Here is a 21,988-nt window from a genome sequence, read left to right on the forward strand (position 1 = left end):
TGTTTTGTTTTGTTTTGTTTTGTTTTGTTTTGTTTTGTTTTGTTTTGTTGGGGTGCCTTACTCTAATCTCATCACTGAATCAGTGTTACTGCAGTTAACTAAAACCAAAGTGATAACTAAAAGTAAATGTGAAAAACCGTTACCGTTTTTGAATGTTTTTATGCAGACTTTGAACGTCTACAAGCCTGTGAGTCTGTGTCTTGCCTCTGACATTATGCCCTCCATTCAAGAATAATTAATAAAGACAAAAACTGAAACAAACTAAAACTAAACATCTACAAAAAATAGAAATTTTAGAAAATAGAAAACAGACTAAAAACTAAACTGAATTCAAATCAAAAAGTTAAAAGGAAATAAATATAAAAGCTAAGAAGAAAATACAAAACACCCTCTAAATTGTTTTGGAACAATTTAGCTGCTGTCTGTGTTAATCTGTTGGAAAATGTGTGGTTAACCTTCAGTATGAAAATGTATTTATTGATAAATGTCCTGACTTCCAAATAGAGTGAAAGTAGGAGCAAAAATTTTAATGCCAAAAAGTATGCATGATATGATGAGCATCAAGGTGAGGACATCCTGAGCACACTTAACCCCGTATTCCTGACAGCATAGTGCAGTCATAAAACCATGTGTCCAGCAGATGGTCCTCTTACTCTGTTCTGTCTCTGTCTGACTGTCTCGGGTTGCATAGGAAATTTTGTACATATCAATCACTTTGGTTTCAGATTGCCTAATATTTAGTAAGAACATCAGTTTGACAAAATCAAAGAGGATGCTGAACATAAAACCCTGCTAACCCTGCATGCAGTTAAAAAACAAACCGTATTGCAGTAAATAACACATAAGTACCATCTATTTTTCTTTTAATGTAGCCATGCTTTCATATTGTTTATACCAAATTCTGCAATTCTCCAATCGTGTGTTGTGCAAATTTGGTGAAGCCCGTGTGAAATGTAGCTACAGTTTCCTGTTCTTAGGTAACAGGCGTGACATCCAGTGGGGTCTTCTTCTGTCGACATTGTTTGAGGTTCTCAGAGATGCTCTTCTACGCTAACTGTACGGGCAGATCATTTGCATTTCTGTTGCCTTTCACTCAAAGCAGTCTGGCTGTTTGCCTGTGACCTCTGTCATTAACAAGGCAATGCTACATTCAAAGCCACTTAAATCGCCTTTACTGCTGCCATCTGATTGGCTGACTAGATATTTGCATTTAAGCAGCTGAACAGGTTAATATATATTTGAGGTTTTTCTTTAAATAAAAAAATATAATCATCCACTAAAAGCTTTTTGTGTTGACTGTCACATGTATCTATCCATCCATTCGCTTCCGCTTATCCTTTCCAGGGTCGCTGGAGCCTATCCCAGCTGTCATAGGGCGAGAGGCGGGGTACACCCTGGATAGGTCGCCAGTCACACACAAAGACACAGACAACCATTCGTACTCACATTCACTCACAGATTCACACCTATGGGCAATTTAGATTAATCATTAACCCATCCCCACTAACTGCATGTCTTTGGACTGTGGGAGGAAGCCAGAGTACCCGGGGAGAACATGCAAACTCCACACAGAAAGACCCCGGCCTGATGGTGGAATAGAATTCAGGACCTTCTTGCGGTGCGGCAACAGTGCTAACCACCGTGCCACCGTATTTATTTTAACCATATATATTTTAGTCATAAAAGCCTAAAGCACATTTAAACAGCAGAATTTGAGCGCTTTAGAGTGCTTTAGAGACAGGCACATTTACATACCAGGTCTCCAAAGATTTCATTTTTAAATCCATAAAAAGCTGAAAGCTGTGTTTTGTGTTGAACTAATAATTATGGAAAGTAAAAGTCACAGTGATTTAAAACATGTTCAGAATTAGCACATTGATGATGATTCATCTCATAAGTCCTGACACACTGCTCTCCCTTACATAAGCTGCCTTTTATAGGTTAAAGGTGTTGGTATCACTAGCCCCGTATTTACTTGGTATCACATTGAAATTAGCAGTATGGCACAGCACCACTGGTTTGCTTCTTGACGGATATTTCATTACATTAACACAATGCAAACAACCAGAAGCAAAATGTTTCATGCAAAGACTTTTATTTATGAACAGTCTGCAGTACTGTACAACAGCACAAACTTGTCTGTATTTCTGATCATTCTTAATGATCATAGCAAATATAGACAAATACTGTGCCTTCAAAAACAGTTCCCTTTTCACAATAATCTAAAAATACCTTGTTCTTTTTAAATATGTAGCTTAACTTTTGAAAATAAAATATACATTATATGAAATATAACAGTTGTTTATTGGATAGACTATATTGTACCAAATGCAATTATATGCAAATACACTTTCTCTCTGTGACTTCTTACGCATTACATGCACAAAAAAAGAGGAGGGGAAAAAAAGATGCAGCGCATACAAAAGAAGCTGTACATACCTCTGTATGAAAATAGAAAATATCAAAGCAAGATGTGCACCAATAGTCTAGATTATGTTACAAAGAACTCGCCGTACAAAAAGACCTACAGGAATGACCAGATAACACATTACCTGGAACACAGAGGTACGGGTACTGGGTTGTTTTAACAGAACAAAGACAAAACCTTGTTTTTAATGCCCTGCCGATGAATTCAGGGTCAGAGCCACATCCGAGAAAGTCTAAAACCAGATCCCAAATACAACTGGATCAAAGAGTGACAGGGTCATACAAGCAAACCAGGAGTTACAGTTTTAGCTTGGAATTTTGCCATTAAACCCAGTGAGTGTTGATGTCCAATGCATAGCACAAAGTTTGGTTTGGTTTGTGTTTAAATTTCTCATATTGCTACCCCATAAGTGACGTGAGTCTGAACCAAATTGCCAGTTATGCCCACAACTTACAAAGCATTGATATGTCAGTGTTAAATTATTGAACATGTACAGATACTGTGATTAGTATTCCAACATCAATGTTCTGTACAGCATCGATATTAAGCGTCTCCGGCTTAAAATCATTATTATTGCCAAAACACCTTCATACGTCTCCAATCTCATTTAAAATAAAATGGATTTGCTCATGTCCAGTTTAAATAAGCACACAGAAAAAGTTCTCCACAAAGACAGCGTGTACCAGGCACACTGCTACATAGCTACATCTATCATTTCCTGCAAAAAAAAGCACTTCTGAAGTCACACATAAGGTAGGGTGTGAGCAAAAACAGCAAAGACTCCACAAATTCCAGGAAAAAATATATGTGTTGAGATTTCTTTAGGAACAACATGAGGATTAACGAAAGACAGTCCCGGTACATGTCTCGACTGCTGATGCTGAGACTCGAGCGGGGAGGGTGTGAAAAGCAAATCCCTCCCAGTATAATCTCTGAGTATTTGCAGATTATCAGGTGCTCATAGGTAACATAAAGCCAATAATCTCAGCTGTGCAAATCTAACGCTTGTACCAAAAGGTAGAGCCTTTAAAGCAAATGAGATCAGTGCCTTGAAATAGAGACTTGCTTCTGAAATCATTTCACAAACACCCCAGCGTGTGACAACTGTATTGCTCTGAGTGAAGCTATTCAAAGACCACAGTGTTTCTCTATGCAATCCTCTCTCGGTACATTCTCTATCACACAAATATAAGAATAAAGAGCAAGGGCTTTCCTTACCGGTAATACACCCAAACACTACAATCCCCCCAAAAATCTACTCTTTCATAACATACATAAGAAAATATACATTTCTTCAGCAATTAAATGTCTTAAATTGTTGTTGTTTTTTTTAATATTCTTAATAAAATCTTATAACTCTTTCTTATTTACATTTGGTTAGGTTAATACTGATTGTAATGCAATACTGTCGCCTTCACGTGTGTCTGTATGTTTGTTTCTGTTACATTTCTTTTGTTTGTTTGTTGAGCAGAAGCACTTTTACATTCATATTTCAACACCAGAGCTTGCTGAGAAAGCCCCGAGTGCAGACGGGAATAATGACATGCATTCCTCCAAAAGCAAAATAAGACAACTTCAAAAGGAGGAAGTCCTCTTGCTCGAGCAAATAAACTAGCTGAGAGGTGGAGAGAGTGGAAGGATGACAATGACGAGACTGAAAAAGGCCTGGAGAGTTGGCACCCAGCAGTGCCTTTATTTGGCTGTAAAAAAAAAGAAAGAAAGAAAGAAACTCTTGCAGCACCGGGACAGTCAGTTCTGTGAGAAGTCATGTGTGACATTACTGGAGGGGTCACAGCTGACTGAGCCAAGAGGTGAGATGAAAGCCTTTGTTGCTGGAAAAAGCTGTTAACTTGACAAAGACTGATTTCCACAGTGGTGAAGGCAGTGGTCAGAGGTTACACCCTCTCCACTCGACTGGGGTCGTAAGAGTCTGATGAGAAAAGAGAAGGAAGAAAAGATGAGACAACACCATCGAAAACAAGACATATCGGTATTATTTGCTCTCACCTCAGTGGACCTTAAAGGAATAGTTTGACATTTTGGGACTGTTATAGTGCGACTGTAACAAACACATTTATTCATGATTTCCTAAAGAGGAGTACGGTAATTGGAACTACGCAAGACACTTGTGAAATTTTGCAGGTGTCACTGACAAAATAATAACAGCCATGCTTGATGATTGTTGTGGGCCAAGAACTTGCTGCAGATTTATGCTTCAGGAGGAAATCTACGCCGTGACTTACGGCGTAACCGATCTCTGTAGAAACGTAACTGCGTGTTGGGTCGGTGCATCCTGCAACTACTGTAATTGGCCTGTTCATTGATTCCTCCTGTTTATTTCTGTCTACTTTTTAAATGTATCGGCCAGAGACCAACAACAATTACATCGTCTCAATATGAGGAAGAATAATCATAGCATCAATATAAGAGCTTGTAATGTTAGGAAATTCTTGAGGGGAGATTTGTTTGCAATGAAAAAACAAAACACTGACCACAACAAAGAGCGGGACCCACGGGAGGAAAATGACCTAGCATTTTATTTGTTTCTACAGGCTGGCACTGCATATAAAACACTGGGACACGAACACATGACAATTAACACATATTAAACCCAAACAAGCATAGATGACAGCAACAATGTCATTTATGGCTATGTCAGGCTACATCGCAGGGTCTACAAAGCCTCCCTAATGACTTATGTTAGTAGGCTAGTTCTTTCCAAGGCAGGTTAGCTATAGCAAAGCTCGATGTTTCTATGTATGTAAAACATGCTGTAAGCGTTATAGTGAGATATGAGATACACAAAGTATAAAGCTATAGCTATAAAACATCTTACTAGCCTGGCTTTGTTCAAATATAAAAAACAGTCTTAACATAACGGTGCAAACTTATGTCTTTCTGTGAACTCACATGCACTCCTGGCTACACTCTCGATGTGCTTAACTGCATCTTAACAGATATTTAATGGTTATAAAGCTTCTCTTCTAAATCTTTCCCCCAGCCATTAACAGTAACATAATCAGCAGTGTACATACTTGTAAATGGTTAATAATCACATGTGTATAGTACACTGAGGGTGCTTTATTCAGGAGGGAAAATAGGCATAGGAAAAGGTTGAATCTAGCCACTGACTTGAACCCACCTGAAATGGAGAGCATTTCCTCATCCTCCATATCTGAGGGGCCACAGGTCCCAACGCTGTAGTTAAGTGGCAGCGTTATTTCTCTCTTGGGAACACTGCGAGGTTTAGGAAGCAGAGGAGGCTTCTGGAGCCTAGTGCGCTGCTTTGGTTTGGGTAACTTTCGCCCGCCGGTATCTTGAGTTGTCTCCGCTCTGCTGACCCCTGCTGCATTCAGTTCGTCTTCCACCTTATCTTTAGAGTTTTCATTGTCTTCCTCCACAATTTTCAAAACCACTTCTTCTTCTGGCTCTTCCTTTTTAACATCAGTTTCTACTTCTTTACTTCCTTCATGGTCTGCTGTTACCACAGTCTCAACATTAATCCCTTCAACCTCGTCTTCCTGTCTCGGCTCTTCCTTACACACCCCTTCATTCACTTCATTTGATCTGCAGTCTTCTTCAGAAACTTCCAACTTATCATGCTCACTTGGGTTTTTCTCCTCTTTTCCTTCTCTTGCCATTTCGTTCTCCTCCTTTTCTAATTGTTGCTCGACTACGTCTTCTTTTGTCTTCTCCTGAACTTCACATTCCTCTCTGTCTTCATTTATCTCTTGCGAGTACTCTTCTTCACCAGACCTGATGTCTTTGAGACTAAGGCGTCTTATTCGAGACACAGAGTCCAGTTCTTTCAGACGGGCCATTCTGTCTGTTGTTGACCTGTCCATACAAGTAGCAGATGAAACCGCGGTAGAGTTCAGCTTATCTTGCAGGGATTCGATTAGTTTGCATGCTCCACCTCGCCCCTTTTTCTCCCAACTGCAAATGCTCAAGGACAGCTTCTCATCGGGGCTGATGGGCAGAGACAGGGGAAGCTTACTTGGTGGGAATTCGGGCAGGTCTAATACTAACTGAGTCTCTGTATCGTCATTGTCTCTGCCATCACTGTGATCATTGCTGTGCTGTTGCCTGTTATCTTCTTCTTGTACTTGTTTATCCATACCTGATGCTGTCTCTTTGAACTCTTCTTGATCTGTACCTCGGACAACCAAGGACTCCTCTTTCACTTGCTCACACTCTCGTTTCACTTGCTGTGTGTCATCAGTTGGGCTTTGTCGTTCCTCAGCTGCAGTAGTTTCTGCATCATCCTGGCTGTCATCAGACTGCCTGTCAGCCACGCCTAAAGCTTCCACTGGAACGGCTATACCCAGGATCCGCGCCGCCCTCTGTTCGATGGACTCATTTTCCGGGATTCCTTTTGCGCATTTAACCTCGTACAGGTTGCTGAGATCCTCTGCACGTAAAGCATTGGCTTTCTCTTGAATCAATAAGTTCTCTAGGTGCTTATCTGCTATTGTTGACTCATTCTTGTAGGTCAGTGGCTCCGACATGGCATATCTCATATCGCCATCATCATCCTCAAACACAAAAGAAACCTCCCTGGTCAACCTTGTGATATGTGGTGAACTGTCTTTCTGGGGTGATTTGCTGCTTTCACTCCTGGTCCTGCAGATGGTTAAATTCACGTCTCCCCTTAATGGTGGAACATTGTTTGATTCAGCCTTTCTTTTTGCATTCCCCTCAGTTTCAAGTTCATTATTTGAGTTGTGCTCAGGGCTACACCTATATTTAAGAATTGCTGTCCTCGTGTCCCAGGAGGGCTCCATCGACTGAGTAAAATCTTTCTGATCCAGCGGTGAGGGGACTGAGAGTGAGCGCTGCACTGGCTCCCCGGGACCACCGGGAGTTTCAGTGTACACAGTTAACCCCACATCTTTCAATAAAGACTCTTGAGGGACTGGGATATCCTGTCTATAGTGGCGGTTAGACTCATTGTGAGGGGGTAGCGAGGACAAGTTGTCTCTGCAGTTTGAGTTTGTGTGAACTGAATGATCATTAGTAGCTGGTATGTTGTTGGCCTGTGATCTGGAAAAAAACCTCCTCATACTCATGGACTCTAGGTCAGCAGTAGATGCCAATGACTTTGATCTGACTTTTGTACTGTTGGGCTTTATATTGTGCAATGGTGGAAGACTGATTGCTTCCCTGCCTGGTTCTGGACCAGCAATAAAGTGTGCTCCTGCATTAAACCGAGCTAAACTCTTATTCATCCCATCAAGATCATCAATGCACTGAGCCACAATGGGCCTCTTGCTGATTGTGTCTTCCATTTCCTTATTGATGCTCTCCAGTTCACCAATAACATCACAGGGTCGTCGGTTCACTGGCTTTAGGAGAAACTGACCAAAGACGACTTGCTCTGCAGTCTCTGGGGTGCTGTTTTTTCTCGGAGATGATGGCTGCTCGTCTCCCTGATTTTGAACCTTGGGTGGAGAGGACAGGTCTTGCTGCGCGGGCTGAAGGGATAGCGGTTCTGTTGGGCTCAGGCTGAGGCGGGAAAAAGCACTGTTGCTGGAGAGATGAAGGTTCTTCTGGCCTGCCATCGGATAGCCATAAGAGGAGCTGTTGTCTGTCACCACGCCAATATCCGTGGTTGTATTTGAGGCAGACTGAACAGGTCCCTGCCCACCCGGAGGGCTCTGGGGTTCTGGACTTTTTACCACTGTCAAAGGTGAGCCGGTCTGAGTTTCCTGATTACGATACTGGTTTCCAGGCCAAGACCCAGCATAGCACAACTCTTTATCTTCATTGGCTTGAAGTGTCCAGGCATCTATTATCTCCTTCCTTAAAGGAGCTCTCTTGTAATTCCTCATTGAGGATGTGCTGCTGGTGTGAAAGCGAGAATAATGGGATTTAATAGGCATCTCGTTCACAGACTTGCTCCTAATATTGGGGCTCTCTTTGAGGCCTACAGCGAATGTCTCAGTGTTGGTGACGGTCAAGCTCGGTATTGTCTCATTGTTGTTCTGATCAGCTCCAAAGTCTTTGTTAATGTTAGTCGGTGTATGAACAGGGACAGACACAAGGCAGAAGATGGTCTCACTCACTCTTCTCTTGGTATTCCTATTGTTTTCTGGCCCTGAATCTGGGGCAATTTTCTTCACTTGGGTGATGGTTTCAGCAAAGACCTGGTCTGAGCTGGAGCCCTGACGAGAAGAAGATCTTGTTAACGGGGTTTGGAAGGCTGAAGAGGGCGAAGGAGGAGGGCGATGGTTTTTAGGATATCTGTTGTTGCAGTTTTGGTCAGGTGCTGGGAAGTTATCGACGGTCTGTTTGTGCAAATTGCTGTGCCACCTCTTATTGTCATTGTCAAAGTCGCTAGAAGATGTCTGGTTACCGTCATCGGCCAATTTGGCAGCGATGAAAGGCCCCAATGGCGGGGGCAAAAAGGCACTGTCGTCGGGTGCAGGTTCCGACACGGTGACGCTGGGAAGCTCGTTACGAATGTGGCGAATCTTATCAGCATCCGTCAAGGAGTTGCCACCCAGGGCTGAGGAAATATGGCGGATACGGGGATCATCAAAGGGGATATACTGGACCCCTCCACCAGGGTGCTCTTGGGTAGTATACACAGGGTAAAGTTGCTTCTGGCTCCTCTCTCTCTGGGGATCAGCCCACGGACCTACTGGATGTCTGGTGAACCAGTGAGACCCATCTGGAGCAACTTGAATGTGCTGGTACATCTCTCCTCTGTACCTACGAGTTAAAACAACAAAGTTAACCAATACGGAGATGAACAGAAAAAAAAACAACCTACTGGCTTCAATATTAATTTGTGAATAATTACTAAACTATTACTACATAGCTTTGCTCCAGCTTTTGTATAGCAGGTCAGAATTATGCATCACAAGGTAAATTTATTTAATGTTTACCAAGTACCACCAAAAGGACAGAAATTGAGCCTTTTGACAGAAATAAAAAAGATGGAATTATCTTCTGGGTGTGAAAAGTGATACAAGTGTATGAAACAGAAACAACCCTTAGCGCCCTTGATTTATGACCTCAGTAAAGACTTAATGAGTTTTTGGTTGCTTGTTTCAAGTCTTATTAAACACATTATAATACTCATTTTGTAAATTATGGTCCCCATTGGAGTCACAGACAAGTTTAAATTGGAATATGCTCATTGGCTAACGACTTGTAATTGACAAGTTGTTAGCTAATGATTGCTCAGTTTCTCAGTAAGATACAACTCTCATGTGACAAGTCTAATTTTATGACCCCAAGTTTGTGACAGTAAAAATTATCAGTTGAATGCTTCATATTTGGGCTTCCCTAACCAACAAATGACGTTAGAGTGGCTACCTGCTTTTAGTCTATGCATAAAATGCATGTCCTACTTAAGAAAAATATGTATAGGAAGTGGTATCAGATATTTCCTTCTGACATTTTTTTTCTTACAAAAAATATCGACACATTTCGTCATGCTTGTCTTCTGCTGTAGGGTACTTTACAGCGGGGAACATTACAGTAGGGAACATTAAAGCTTCTTATCATGTCCATACCTGTAGTCAACAGCAATTTCACCATATCCCCGCCGCCCTCCTCCCATTATAGGAGCTCTTTTATATGATGGGGGAGGGATGTATCCTGGAGGTCCAGAGTCCTGTGCAAAATAGTCCAGTTGGGGGTCACCTGGTCTTGATATGGGAATTGGCGTTCTGTCCCTGGACTGGGGAATGGTTGAGTCTCTGCCAGACAACACCTCACAGCTTCCCCTGATCTGCTGGTGCATCTCATAAGAGGGAGGTCTGGGGGGTCGGGTGAAGCGGGGCTTTGGTGTCATTAAGAGCTGGTTAGCGCTAGCTGGCCTGCCATTCTCTGGCCAGCGCGGTGCTCTGTAAAGATCATGGTGTAAGAATGGGTGTCCATTGACCCGTCTGTACAGGTCCTGACCAGATGAAGGTATTTCCACAAACTGCAGACTTTCAGGCTGTAGCATCCTGGGCAGGGACTGGGATTTGGCTTTGGTCCTCGGGTGGACTACCATCCCCTCTGGTGTCCTGGCATGGAGCCGTTGTTGCTCCTGTGTCCAGCGCTCGCCCTCACTTTGTGACAGCTGGCTGCCAAAGTTCACAGCTGGACGCCACTCATCTGTCCCCAGGCTCTGGCATTTCCTCTCAGTCGCCATCCTCCACTGATGGAGAGCAGCCTCCCTGTCTCTGGATCGGGCCTGAGCCTGGGCTTGGGCCTGGACTTGGGCCTGAGCGTGGGCCTGAGCTTGGGCTTGGGCCGCCCATCGCTGCCTCTCCTGAGCTGCCCTCTGACGCTCCTCGGCAGAGAGCTCTTGGCCTCTTGCTTGTTGAGGCCTGTCTGGTCTGCTGTAGCCCCCTGGTCCCCCTCCATGGGGATCTCGGAAGTCAGCATAATCCAGCAGCACAGTGAAGTCCTGGCCTCTCCTCCGCCAGTAGGACACATCTTTGGACTGAGACTGAGGACCTCTGGTGCTATCACAAAACCTGTGACGAAACACACAAAGGCATCCATATGCTTCAAGTGAAATGCTTGTAGAAGAAGAAACAACCCATAGCACAATAAGGATGAAACTGGATGAAGAACTGGGACAGAAATAACAGATGAAGAATAGAAATAGAAGTTCTATGAAATTCATAAAATTCCCTTATCTGTCAGTGAAATTGTTTAGATAAGAAAACAGGAGATACTTCTGAACACCAGAGACTACTTCCTGTTTAAACTGCCAACGCTGGAGAACCTGCAGTGAAGCCAAAGCTAATGATGTTAAAACTTTTTTATTCATTCAAAATATTTAAAATGCTATAGTTAGTAGTCTTAATGAGAGGTGTTTTAAAGGTAGAGGGTGTTATGTAGGGAAAAACCTCACACTGGCTTTAGCTAAGATCATATATATTATTTATAGAAAAACTAGTCCAATATTTAGGTACTAGGTAACCAAGATTTTAACTCTTTTTCTTCCCTCCTTTAAAGAAAGTGTCTCCCCAATATCTGGCTGTAGATGAAGTAGTTTAGTTATAGGGTAAGGCTCTCTTCATGATCCTTATCGTTATAGTTGATTTAGAGGTAGGCCAATGCAATACTGCATGACATACGCACTGAATAAATCTCAGTAAAGCTGGGCACTAAAAAGTAAAATATAAGTGATATAAGTAGCAAATTTTTATTCACAATTTGAAGAGATTCAATTTTAAAAAAGGAGCACATTTCCCACTAGATGGAGACAAATGACTATGAGTAATAATGGAGTGTTTGGTAATTGTGATTTTCTATGGGGCATAATGAAGATGTTACACAATGACAAGCTGTGGCTGTTAGTCCCGGACGTCCTCCGAAGCAGATCAAAATGTCGAGGATGTTTCACTGACAGTCTTTCTACAGCACTGCTCATTAGTCCTTAATCTAAGACAATGGGCACGGTCTAAATGCAACGACCGCTTCTGCTGTATCTCTGTGAAGATGTTTGATGACAGACCCAACAGACAACAAGCCGCATTTGGTCCCTACATGCAGCGGGATTGTTTCAGCCTATTTGTGGAGTGACAGACTGACTGACAATGTAAACAAGACGCAAGCGCATGTGTAGTCCCCCTCGAGGCCGAGGCCGCCGAGCGTCCTTGACATTTCCATCCGTGATCATCACTGGTCACAGACGTTGGCTTGAAAGAGAAGGAGGGGAGGGGAGACTAGCCGTGGCAGTCTGCTAAATTTGAGGGCATCTTGTGTAAGATGAGTTAACATCATTAGGCTAATTTGGTCTAAGTAGCACTGCTGAGTGGAAGTGCCAATAAAGGCCCGTTCCTTATCTAAACCAAAGCTGCCAGGCAAAACAGATTTGCATGAGGAAGAAAAGAGGGATGAGCAAACAACGGACTGAAATCGCAGAACATATGTCTTTGCGATTCCCTCATTCCCAGCAGAATGCTCTGATAGCACTGGCAGAGCAGCGACATGAAAATGCGGATTACTCATCTCAAAGAATAACACCAAAAATGAAAAACAAAGAAAAATGCCACAAACACAACTGCTGACATTATTCAAGGTCATTTGACTATTTCGAGATGCTCCGTCACTGACTGCTGGGTAAAAAGGATTATGGGGAATCATCCAAGCAAAATGTAAGGAAAAAGGGGGTTGGGGAAGAGATCTGACAAGCCTGTCTAATTGTGTGGACAAGGGAACAGCTGTATTGACTTTGTCTCAGTTACAGCACACTAACCCCCAGAACTGGTGTAAATAGGCAAACTAAACAATCCTGTTTTCAGGGGAAAAAACGGGCTGGCTGCAGCCTGGCGATATCTCCGGAAATATCATAGGTTTAACAGACCTTACCCGAGAGGGTTTCACTTGCATAACTACTCCAGACTAAGCTAAATATAGCCTATGATCCATATACATATTAAAAAAAACTATATGAATACTTTATGATTGATGAGATATGCATTATGTAAGCAGGTTTAATGCCTTTAAAACAAGAGGAAGCCAGTAAAGTATACTTGATATGTACAACCTGGCATATAGAAGGGGGTATTCTGACAAGCCTGGCAACCTAAGTGTGTGCGTAAGACTGGGCATGCTCAAATGGGGCACATAGGTTTGGCCAAAAGCTGTTTTGATTACAACTCCAAGGCCCCATGTGGCAGATTAGACTCCAGCACACATTATCCCTCCTCCCCTCACCCAAGACTTGATTGGAAAGAGGAGGCGAGAGGGAAATAGAGATGAAATGAGATGAAGTTACACACAGGGGAAAAACCGGCAGCGGTGTTAGTTCCATTGAATATGTACTGCAAAATCCCTGTGCAAAACTCTTTGATGACTTACGTCATTTTAGAAATCTCATCCAAGGAAACCACAACATCAAATGATAAACAGTCAGGACAAAAAGAATCAGTTCAGGGCATGCAGAAAGACATCTAGACAGCAGCACATCACGGGTCTGTAGCTTACCCACTGTCTGAGGTCAGCGACTCTCCCAAGGAGTGAGTGTCAGTTTGGCACCGGTTCTCGCCATCCCGTCTCGGCAGGCTCCTATCCCTGGACTCGTTGTTGTTGGGACAGCCCCCAGCATCGTATGCTTGGGGCTGCCTGGTTCCGCCACCATTCCCATAGGCCACTACGGGCCCTCTTTCATAGCCATTTACTGTCCTGGGGCCAGACCTGTTCTCTAGTATTTCATGGTGCTTGCTGTAGGATGGTGGTGAGGTTGAACGGGGTTGGTGGGATGAGGGAGCAGGGGCTGGGGTAGGGGTAGGGGTGGAGGACGTGGCATGCTTGGGCAGCTTATATCCATGAGAGATGAGGAGGTCCTCCACGCTGTACATGGTCGCATTTGTTAATGCTGGTGTGGTTTCGTTTTTCCTCTCTCTGCTTTTTTTTCTGAGAGAGAGGAAGGTAGGTCGGTTGTCAAGGCGTTTCTGCTTCTTCCCTACGTGCAGCGGCGGGATCACCGGCACAGCTGCGCAGCTGAGGCCATCACTGGGAAAAAAGAGAGAGAGAGGGGGACGGCATGAAGACACCAGAAGGAAGACAGAAAAAAAGAAGGTGACGATAAAACCATTATCCCCGCCACCCGTGTCCAGTTTTTGTTAGGGTTCCCGAGCTTTGTGAACATTTGAAGGCACAAAATGAAGAAAAAGAAAATGACCCCAAATTCTGAGTCGCCACGACAAAACCCAGCCCAGCCGCCTTCCCAACAGCCATTCCCTCCCACCTATCTTCTCCGGTCCCTCCTAGCAACAACCCTCTTTTCATTTCACTCAGACATCATCAGCACCGAACCGTCAATGCTCCAGAACTGATGGTGAACCGGGGCTACACGAACACCCTTAAAAACAAGCCGCAGTCGCATGTTCCTCAGCGGGAAGAGGAGTTTCAGGGGGCTGCTGGCGCTGCAGTGAAAATGCAAAATGTCACTGTTTACAGTAGGCTCCCTGCAGACTTCCATACAGTCACTGTAAGGTAGCTGTTAGCAGCCCCTTCCGCTGCTTCATGTTTTGCATCAATGAAGCAACTAGGGGATTGTATTCCTCTCTCTCTCTCTGCCCGCCTCCGCATCTTTTCTCTCCCCTGTCATCTCAAAAGTATTTTCTGGTTCTAGAAGAAGAGGACATGCTTTTAGACATGTGCCCTAAATAAATTTCCTAGTTGGGAGTAGTCGTTTGTGTACTCCTAAGCTCTGTACAAAAATCATTAGAATTTCATATGATGTCAGATTTTCAGTCTATGATTATCCTGGCAAAGGAAATTCAAATCCATCAAGCACAAAAGTGTGCTGTTTTTAGAGAAAAGCTACAACTTAATCTATCTTATTAGTTCAATTGTTATAGAAAAAATTTAAAAAACATAGGGAATTGTTATGACATGACACCAACTTATGTGCACTACTTAATGTGACTTACTCACTGCTACATGTTCATCAAGGTTCATTGGGATTCAGTGCTCTGTTGCTGGTATATATAAATTACTTAAATTAATCTGTCTTCATGCTGTAAATGTTAAATAAACTCCAGTATATCTCTCTGTTACTGTCCTCTCTCCCACCCTGTGCAGAGCTACACACCACGCAGTAAGTCTTATAGACGGTGCAGTATGTCGATAGCCCATATTACCCCACGTTTACTCGGTATGAGCATCACAACTGTAAGGCCAAACTGAAAAACCCCTGGCTGTATGGGTAAATTATAAATGGGACAGCCTCAAAACAGTGTGTATCAAAAAGTCTAATCAATCTTCAAAGAGCTTTGAAACACGTACCATTAGAAAAAGCAGATTCGTGAGTTTCACGTGTTTGCAGGTAGGTAGCATACCAACCTGCAATGACTCCAGACATGTTTGCATGGAAAACTTTATATTCAGCTTCTCTGCCGAATGAGCGAGTGATTCTTTCTGATACACCCTGACTAAAAAGTCTCCATATACTTGTAACCGGGTAACCAGGTAATACGCAAACAGAAAAAATACTGGTATCAGCTGTAGGCCAAATTTTTATTTTAAATATCAACATCAGCCCAAAATTTCACAACAGAAGCATCCCTCCTAAGTATAACAAATAAGCAGACGCTAATGATGCACAACATTTTTGCTAAAAACCAGTAAGGAAGCAACCCAGTAAGGAACTGCAGTGCTACATCCACTTTAGGCTAGCTAGACGAGCTCCCCCATAGAAGTACCATTCTCTGCAACCTTCTAAACAGGCAGCAGTGCGGGGACCCCCGGGGGAAGGTTGGATTTAACGTTTTAAGAATTGCTTTCTGCCCAGCAATCACTGTATCAGTATGATGGGCTGATGAAGAACTGAAATGATGATACCCAGTGTGCATCTGCTCGTGATGTAATGCCCTTGATGAAGTCATGTTTGCTGCCTTGTCAACAGGACAGATGCTGCTGCGGCCCACTCATTCAATACTTTCTGCTGGAACAGACTGCCAACAACCTGGCTGTCCTTAATAAGAAATGGCATACAGGAACAGCGCCGTGTGACTCGTTGCCAGAATCAAACGCCGTTCAGACGGTTTTAAGAGCCAATCACTTTATGATTGTTAAACAGCAGAGCCAAATTGCTTGTTTTCGCTTCTGAAATACAGACGGCAATGCAGCCTTGCCGAAATGTATTCAGCTGCAAACACATTAGCATTTGTTTTGCTCCATAGAATTTGTTCAGCCATGATCGTCACAAAGAGATTAAAAAAAAATCCTTCTATAAAAGGAGTCCTGACTCAGAGGACAGCGTCACCACCCCTTCTCCCTCCTTCTTGTACCTGAACTGTAGGAGAGCCTACTAGGTGATTAACAGGATCCAAGACCGTGAAATGCTGCTTTCTTTGTATGTCTGGCCCCCTAATACGATTATATTTTTCATTTAAAACCTTAAACCTGTTAGTTTTGGAGGATTGACTCTTGGCTCTTACCCAGTTATTACTTTTACTGAGTTTAACTCTTTCCATTTGTGTTTTAGGGTAATCTTCTCAAGAAGGAGCTGGGTTTGGAGTTTTAGCTACTTGTGAGCAAGGTCAGTGAAAACGGGCTGGCAGTTTGCTTCATTTGCTTTCAAGCGAGCAATGTGGACCTAGAACTTTAATTCAACTTAAGCTTGGTACAGCTGTTGCAGAAAAATCGCATAAATGCCAGTAAAATGCACGCTAAGATGTTAATATTTATGACAGCTTGTCACTCATGTGATGGGCCTTTTCCTCTGTGCTTTAAATTAAGAATAACCACCATGCCTCCCCGCAGCCTTGCAAAGGCCCGTATCAGAATCTGCAATCTGATTGGTATCAGTACCCTTTCCTTCCTGCAGCTCAAGCCTATCCCTCCAACCAGGCAAAGGCTTAATTAATTAAAGCCTTAGGCCAAGGGCTAATATGATCATTCATTTTTTGCTATGATATCTGCATATCAACCAAGCTTAACTCAACATCCATATGCTCACTAATCTATCTTAATCCTCAATCTGAGGCTCTCGGTGTCAGCGCTAAATGAAGATTATCTGCATCCTCAGTAAAAGTGAGGATTTCCTACTGTAAAGTGAGCTGCATTCATTCAGTCCCTCTAACCGTCCCACCCCACCCCACCGTGTCACCAGCCCTGCTCCTTCCTTCCCTCCCATGATGGGCTCTGTTTAAATGCCACTAATTCTGTTACGCAATGGAATTACTGATTTTATGTCAAATAAAACCTTGGATTTGAGAACTGGTATGCAACAATGGGCAGCTTTCAACCCCCTAAACACAACAACATTGTGTTTCACCACAATGCCTTCTTATGTGAAAAAGACATTGGTGTTGCAGCCTCTCGGATTTGGCAACTAGAAAAAAGGGCTGATCGGCTGTATTTTTAATGGCATGGCTCACTCACAGAGAGAAAATTAATGATATAGTTTATGGATAACATGTGCTGCTAAAGTAAGCTAAAAACAAGTGGAAACATATAGGGACTGGCATTCTCATACCACCCCTCATACTATAAACTAATACTGTAGCATCTTTTGTGAATGATAGAAGAGGTCAATTAACATACAGTTGGTGTCAGAAGTTCACATGCACTGAACATTTATTTGAAACGTTACTCTTCCAGGGTGGAATTATTGTGTAGTATACATCTTTAATGACTTTTATAAATAAGAATTGTGTGTGTGAACAAATTTGAATTTATTTTTGATTATCTCTAATTCGCAGGGTCAAAATTATAAATACAGGCTCAAACATACACAAACGCTGACTCACACAAAAAGCAGTGGTGCTGAAGGTTCTACAATGTCAAGTCCAAGGCTTGTTCACGTCTCATTGGTGATTATGATCAACTACAACTGGTAGTTTCTCTTTTTGCCAGCACTAAATGGATTGACCAGTGAGGCTGGATTGGATTGACTCAGTCAACAATGGGAAAGTCCATCGAAGGTTTGTTGGAGCCATTATTAAACAACTACTGATTCAGAGACCATCGGTTCAAACAATTGTACATAAGTACCAGTTATTTGGATGTCTCACCACTTTTCCAGGCGCTATACTGTCAACATCAGATGAGAGGAATGGTTGGGATGTTCAGAAACAATGCAGAAAAGCACTACAGCTCAAGCTTGCCTTTAAGTAGAAAACAGCAGCCACAGTAAAATAAGTTTTACATGAGAGAGTGCTGACTAAGAAAGAAACCGCTGCTCGAAAACCAAAACTTTCATGCTCAACTCAATTTTGCAGCTGCCACAACTGGTCAAGCCAAATGCCTTATAGAGAAAACTTTTATGGTCAAACGAGATGAAGATTGAGCTATTTGGCCACAAAGACGAGAGGTATGTTTGGAAGTATATCGGTGAGGCTTTCAAAAGTGAGATCAATGAACCAACTGGCAAGCTTGGTGGTGGAAGAATCATGCTCTGGGGCTGTTTTGCTGCCAGTTGTAGTGGTACATTGCACAGATTGGATGGAATAATGAAGAAAGACTAATTCCAAATACTTCACTTCAAATCAACAACTAGACAATTGAAACGTATTCACAACTAAGTCTTCCAATAAGACAATGATCCCCAAAACACACGAAAACTGGTTTTGGAAAGGATAAAGGAGGCTAACATTAAGCTTCTGGAAGAGCCTTCCCAAAGTCCAACTTCAACCTTATTAAAAATTTGTGGACTTCACTTAGGTTCATGCCAAGAAAGCAAAGTAATTTAAATGAAGTATACCAATTCTGCCCAGAAAAGTGGCAAATATCCAGGCAAAATAATCCCAGAAGCATGCTGATGGTCGCCAAAAGTGCCTGGTCAAGGTGCAAATTCTAACTTGTTCACCTATTTCTTGATTTTTAAAGTCATTGAAGATGCACGATAAACAATCATTCCACCCAGTTCAAAGAAATCATTAAAAGACCAAATTATACTCATCACTGTAAAGAATTTCTATGATGAGAGGGTGTAAACTTCTGACCACAACTGTACACTGTTATTGAAAACAGGTAGGAGCATTATTCTTTTAGTTGAGTGTGTGGTGGCTACATTGGGGCGGACTGCAGGGGCATGACGGCTTGCAGGTTGACAGTTTGGTGTCAGCTCCTTATTCATGGCCTAGCTAAGATGGGGCGGGGAGGGAAGAAGAGAGGGCACACAATGCAGGACGGAGACCTAAATCAGGCCTTGAGGTGCACAGAACTGCAGCGTTAGAGGGTGTGACTAAGCACCCCGGGATGCACAGATTACAAACCTAGAACGGTAAAAATTAGCAGAATAATTCAATCTAAAAAAAATAAACTTTACAGACAGTTTGAAGTTGAAGTCTGAAGTAGAAAAACAGAAGACTTTTCACATTGTGCTCAAAACCCACTGAGTAACAGTGATTAAAGTTAACACAGATGTGTTAAAATAGCACATTCCTGTTTAAAATGAAGCACTACAGACAAAAACAAATCTGGATTTAACAGGCTCCAGCATAAAGGCACCACAACAAAAGAAATCTCAAACACCAGGGCCTGGAACCAAAAAAGACGATAAGCCCGCTTCCTAAAATATTCCACAAGAGCCGCACCTCTCCAGCACATTGTTCCCAGTCTCCTTGGAACTATAACAACTGACCCGTGTGGGTGTGTTTTTGGCAAGTGTTTGGGCTGCATCTGTTAGGAGTATGCATGCACAGGGGCTTCTCAGAGATGACGGCTGAACACATTCGGCAAACAGCAACGCCGTGCAGATTGTTTATCTATGTGACATCACCATGTCCAGCGGAGGGGCCGTCTCTCTTCCTGAGGAAGTGCGTTGAGTGTGAGTGTGTGTGTGAGGGGGGGTGGACGGACGGAGCAGAGCCAGCAGTGTCGCAAGTGTTTCCAATCAGGCGCTCGGCAGGCTCCTGTTTGTCCCAGGGAAAGAAGTTTGGAGGCGTTTTATTTTTTGGGCTGAGGCCGGAGGAATAAACAGCCCAAACGAGCCTGAGGCCATATTTTACCCACAGTGACCCGCAATGTTCCCCACATCAGGTAGGAGTGTAACTCAGCAACATGAAGTGTGGGCATATTATCCGGGGAGCTACGTGCCCTCTGGGCACTTGCTATCCTTTGGGAAAACCCCACTGGGCTCAGCAGCCACTAGAGTTTAGGGCAATTATTATCTTCTGCAAAAAAAAAAGAAAAATTACAGCTAAAAATGAACAAGTAAAGAAATGCTTGAAAGCAAGAAGATTATTACAAAACAAGAGCTCTTCACGACATTGCAACCTATGTGCTCTTTCCACAATGTACACCCTCCTAACAGAGAGGGAAGCAACAGGCTGGGTGCTAGAGGTGGGCGGAGCCATCCAATTATCGATAGTATCAATATCAGCGCTGGTATGGGTATCGGATTGACACGAGCATGATACTTTGTTTCTATTCGCTAACTTCAGTACTCGCCTACTTAAATTCTTCTAAATTAATTATTTTTATGGAAAACAAAAGTAGAACTCAAACTATGAAAAATGTCTGAATCCCAGTGTGTTGTCATGTCTATTTTGTTTATAGCTTATAACAGATTTAAAGAACAGAGGTTGGTCCAGTGTGCTTTAGAGACAGGCACATTTACATTCCGGGTCTCCAAAAGAACACTATTTCGGAAAATACATTTATTGGTCATTAAAACGTGTTTAGAATTTCCAAACTGATGATGATTCATGTCATAGGTCATGACACACTGTTCTCCCCTACTTAAGATGCCTTTAGAAGTTAAAAGTATCAGTATCGGCATCATGCAATACCGGCCCTGTATTTAGTTGGTATTGGATTGCAGTCTCGCACAGCACTACTGGGTGTGTTTACCCCAAGTCAATTATCTCACAAAGGAAAGGTTTTGCCAAAAAAAGCACAACCCCCCCCCCAACCACTAGCATTATTTTGTTTAGCATATCCCATGGCAACAGTTGTTTTTGCTTTTGTGAATGGCAGCTCGCAGACAATAGCATGTGGACCGCTAAGATATTCCTGCTGCATCGCCGCGCTCCAAAACTTATTACAGTCAAACTCCGCTGGCAGAAAAATCAAAGGCAGGATGGGATGGAGAAGGGGAGTAGGAGGTTGGGAGAAAGGAGGGAGGACCAGGGGGAGGGTGGTGTTTTTGCTCCACCATATTCCAACGCATCGGTGGTATGGTTCTGATTCATTTCAGACGGTCAAGAAGTAGTCCAGCCAAACATTTGTTCAACCCAAAGACAACGTTCAACAACACTGGCTCAGGCACAAGAACAGCACAGCTGATGGCTCATTAATGTACGAGGCAAGTCGAAAGGCGCTGGTGATGTGACGGTTATTATGTCAGTGGACTCATTTTCCATTGTGCAGTAAGGCTTAGCGCAGTTCAGCTCAAATGCAGTGATTTGACATCACAAGATTCTCCTCGTCTGAACCCATCCAACAGTGGTATGCAAAGGGAGATCCATGCCAGAGTCAGGAAATGCTCATAATTTCATATGTGAGGAAAGAAGAGGAAAAAATAAGGATTTTATGCACGTTAATCCAGAAGGCTACACAGCAGGCTTCACCTGCACTGAGCTATTCCCAACTCATACTCATTCTAAGCCTTGCCAAACTGGCTTCATGGTAATTAGTGTCTGTCAATGTCCGGAGCTTGCTAGAGATGACAGTGGTTTGGTTTATCAGCCAGCAACACAGTGATCAAAGGGTTAGCATGCTCTGGCTTTCTGCTAATCAGATGTGGACTGTGCATGGCTCCTGCTCAGCATCACAGAGGGAGAGGTAGCGAGCAGTCCTGCATAAACAGAATCATCAGGAAAGTTTAAGCACATTGCGTGCGTGTCACATTTTAAGACAGCTGATAGAATTGTGTTGACAGGTGACTGTGATGCACATCACAGGTGGGATGAAAAAGGCTCTCCCACACAAACGGAAACAGGAGTGCTGTCACTGGTAAATGTGGAAAACTGCTATGTAAACACATGAAAATGAACAGTCAGGGTTATCTCAAGGGCTTCATTGGCATAAAACTGACACAGAGAAATCACAAAGCAGACACAATCTCAGGCCATCTGCCAAACATATGGGCATTCACCGGCTAGCAGCCAGAACTTAGCAATATTTCTCTCTCTCTCTCTCTCTCTCTCT

The 21,988-nt window shown here is 43.0% G+C and overlaps 1 protein-coding gene across 2 annotated transcripts in view; it reads right to left on the reverse strand.

Annotated features, from left to right (window-relative positions):
* Positions 1-2,078: 2,078 nt before the first annotated feature.
* Positions 2,079-21,988, reverse strand: part of jcada (junctional cadherin 5 associated a) — a 22,863-nt gene continuing 2,953 nt past the window's right edge. For both annotated transcript variants that reach the window (XM_005740575.1, XM_005740576.1), the window contains exons 2-5: positions 13,370-13,897; positions 9,952-10,905; positions 5,571-9,142; positions 2,079-4,358 (exon numbers count right to left, since the gene is read on the reverse strand). In XM_005740575.1, coding sequence (XP_005740632.1) covers positions 4,324-4,358; positions 5,571-9,142; positions 9,952-10,905; positions 13,370-13,743 — 4,935 coding nt within the window. In that variant the 5' untranslated portion in view covers positions 13,744-13,897 and the 3' untranslated portion in view covers positions 2,079-4,323. The remainder of the gene's footprint in view (positions 4,359-5,570; positions 9,143-9,951; positions 10,906-13,369; positions 13,898-21,988) is intronic.

Source organism: Pundamilia nyererei, unplaced genomic scaffold, assembly GCF_000239375.1.
Source record: "Pundamilia nyererei isolate P.nyererei 1_Seehausen unplaced genomic scaffold, PunNye1.0 scaffold00101, whole genome shotgun sequence".
Taxonomy (NCBI): domain Eukaryota; kingdom Metazoa; phylum Chordata; class Actinopteri; order Cichliformes; family Cichlidae; genus Pundamilia; species Pundamilia nyererei.